The 2,137-nt window shown below is 56.9% G+C and overlaps 1 protein-coding gene across 1 annotated transcript; it reads left to right on the forward strand.

Moving 5' to 3' along the window:
• The first annotated feature begins 232 nt into the window (after nt 1-232).
• On the forward strand, nt 233-1,839 carry LOC136527540 (GDSL esterase/lipase At5g45910-like). Its single transcript, XM_066520306.1, has 3 exons — nt 233-558; nt 691-906; nt 1,049-1,839. The coding sequence occupies exons 1-3, from the start codon at nt 324-326 to the stop codon at nt 1,684-1,686; spliced, it is 1,089 nt and encodes a 362-aa protein (XP_066376403.1). The 5' UTR covers nt 233-323; the 3' UTR covers nt 1,687-1,839.
• The last annotated feature ends 298 nt before the right edge of the window (nt 1,840-2,137 follow it).

Raw genomic sequence — 2,137 nt, forward strand, 5'->3', positions numbered from 1 at the left:
AAAAACACGGAAGAAAAGCAGAAGTTTCCTCCAATGAGGAAGAAAACACGAAGAGAAAAAAACTAAAAGCAGTCCATGCACGCACAACAACCGAGTGACGGTAGACCAGTCCAGTAGTTAAGCAGGCAACGCAGCCCGGAGAAGGGGACTGACACGAGGTGGGCTAATGGCGCAACAGCTACGTCCCAACCCACGCCATTGACGCCCTCTATATAAGCAGGGAACCTCTGCAAGCATATGGTCATCAGCCAAGTATAAGCGCAGCGCAGATCGAGCTAGCTAGCTCGGAGTCGGAGCGCGCCTAGTAGACACCCGCAGCAGCAATGGCGGCTCGGCTCGCTGTCGCGTTCCTCGCCGTGTCCTCTGCCTTCTTGGCCGTCTCTGGCCAGAAGTTCAACGCCATCTTCAGCTTCGGCGACTCCATGTCCGACACCGGCAACCTGTGCGTGAACGGTCCCCCAGCCGGTCTGACGCTCACCCAGCCGCCCTACGGCGAGACCTTCTTCGGCCGCGCCACCTGCCGCTGCTCGGACGGCCGCCTCGTCGTCGACTTCCTGGGTGGGTACTCTTTTTGCACGTTCATTTCAAACGCGCCGCTTTCCCTCCAAAAAAGAAGAAGAAAAACAGAGCACCTTGATATGTCGATGTGACACGCTGAAAATTCTGCTTTGCTTGGTGTCGCGCATGCAGCCGAGAGGTTCGGGCTGCCGCTGCTGAAGCCGTCGAAGGAGGGCGGCGCCGACTTCAAGCAGGGCGCCAACATGGCGATCATCGGCGCGACCACCATGGACTCGGGGTTCTTCCAGTCGCTGGGCATCGCCGACAAGATCTGGAACAACGGGCCCCTCAACACCCAGATCCAGTGGTTCCAGCAGCTGATGCCGTCCATCTGCGGCTCCACGCAGGGTACGTAGTGCACGACACGGCATCAATGCCGGCCGCGCTCGCCATTAAATCCCATGCACGCACGCACGGTCCACCATGGAAGACGATGATCGATGAGGTGGTCGATCGCTTGCTCACGCCATGAATTCGATTCTCTTGGCAGCCTGCAAGTCGTACCTGTCCAAGTCCCTGTTCGTGCTGGGCGAGTTCGGCGGCAACGACTACAACGCACAGGTCTTCGGCGGCTACACCCCGGAGCAGGCGAGCGGGCAGAGCGCCACCATCGTGGACGCCATCGGCAAGGGAGTGGAGCAGCTCATCAGCCTGGGCGCCATGTACGTGGTCGTCCCCGGCGTGCTCCCCGTGGGGTGCTTCCCGATATACCTCACGTTGTACCAGACCTCCAACGCCGGCGACTACGACCAGTACGGGTGCCTGAAGCGCTTCAACGCGCTGTCGGCGCAGCACAACTCGCTGCTGCAGAGCAAGGTGTGGAGCCTGCAGAGCAAGTACCCCGGCGCGCGGATCATGTACGCCGACTTCTACAGCCACGTCTACGACATGGTCAAGAGCCCGGGGAGCTACGGCTTCAGCACCAACCTCAGGGCCTGCTGCGGCGCCGGCGGCGGCACGTACAACTACCAGAACAGCGCGCGCTGCGGCATGTCCGGCGCCTACGCCTGCTCCAACCCGTCGTCGTCGCTCAGCTGGGACGGCATCCACCTCACGGAGGCGGCGTACAAGAAGATCGCCGACGGATGGGTCAGCGGGGCCTACTGCCACCCGGCCATCTCGGCATAGAGCTCCGGGAGCCGGGGGGGCTAGTTGGTTCGTTTGCTGGCCGGCCCTTCAAGTTAGGGGAGGGGAATCGGATTAATTGTATTTTTTAGCAAGAAGATGATGGAGGTGATCAGCAAGAAATAATCAATTGAAGCATAGTAATTATCTCGTGTTCATCATGTGACAGCATTGCTAATACCACTCGTGTAGCATGCGGTTTTAATAAGCCTATTTATGCGTTGGATTTGATTTCGTAAATTCCACTCGAATTCGGGAGATGCTGTCATAAAAAACCATGCTAGTATGACCATCAAAGGGGTAATCGAATGGGGAAAAAAGCTTTGCTTTACTTTTTCAGCGAAGGAATAGTATTTTTCTCTTACAATAAATCAGCAAACAGTATTTTTCAACCTGACTTATCAGCCAAACGAACAGGGGAGTTGGATGGTGTTCCAAAAATAATTTTTTTGTC

The sequence above is a fragment of the Miscanthus floridulus genome, chromosome 19, assembly GCF_019320115.1.
Source record: "Miscanthus floridulus cultivar M001 chromosome 19, ASM1932011v1, whole genome shotgun sequence".
NCBI lineage: Eukaryota > Viridiplantae > Streptophyta > Magnoliopsida > Poales > Poaceae > Miscanthus > Miscanthus floridulus.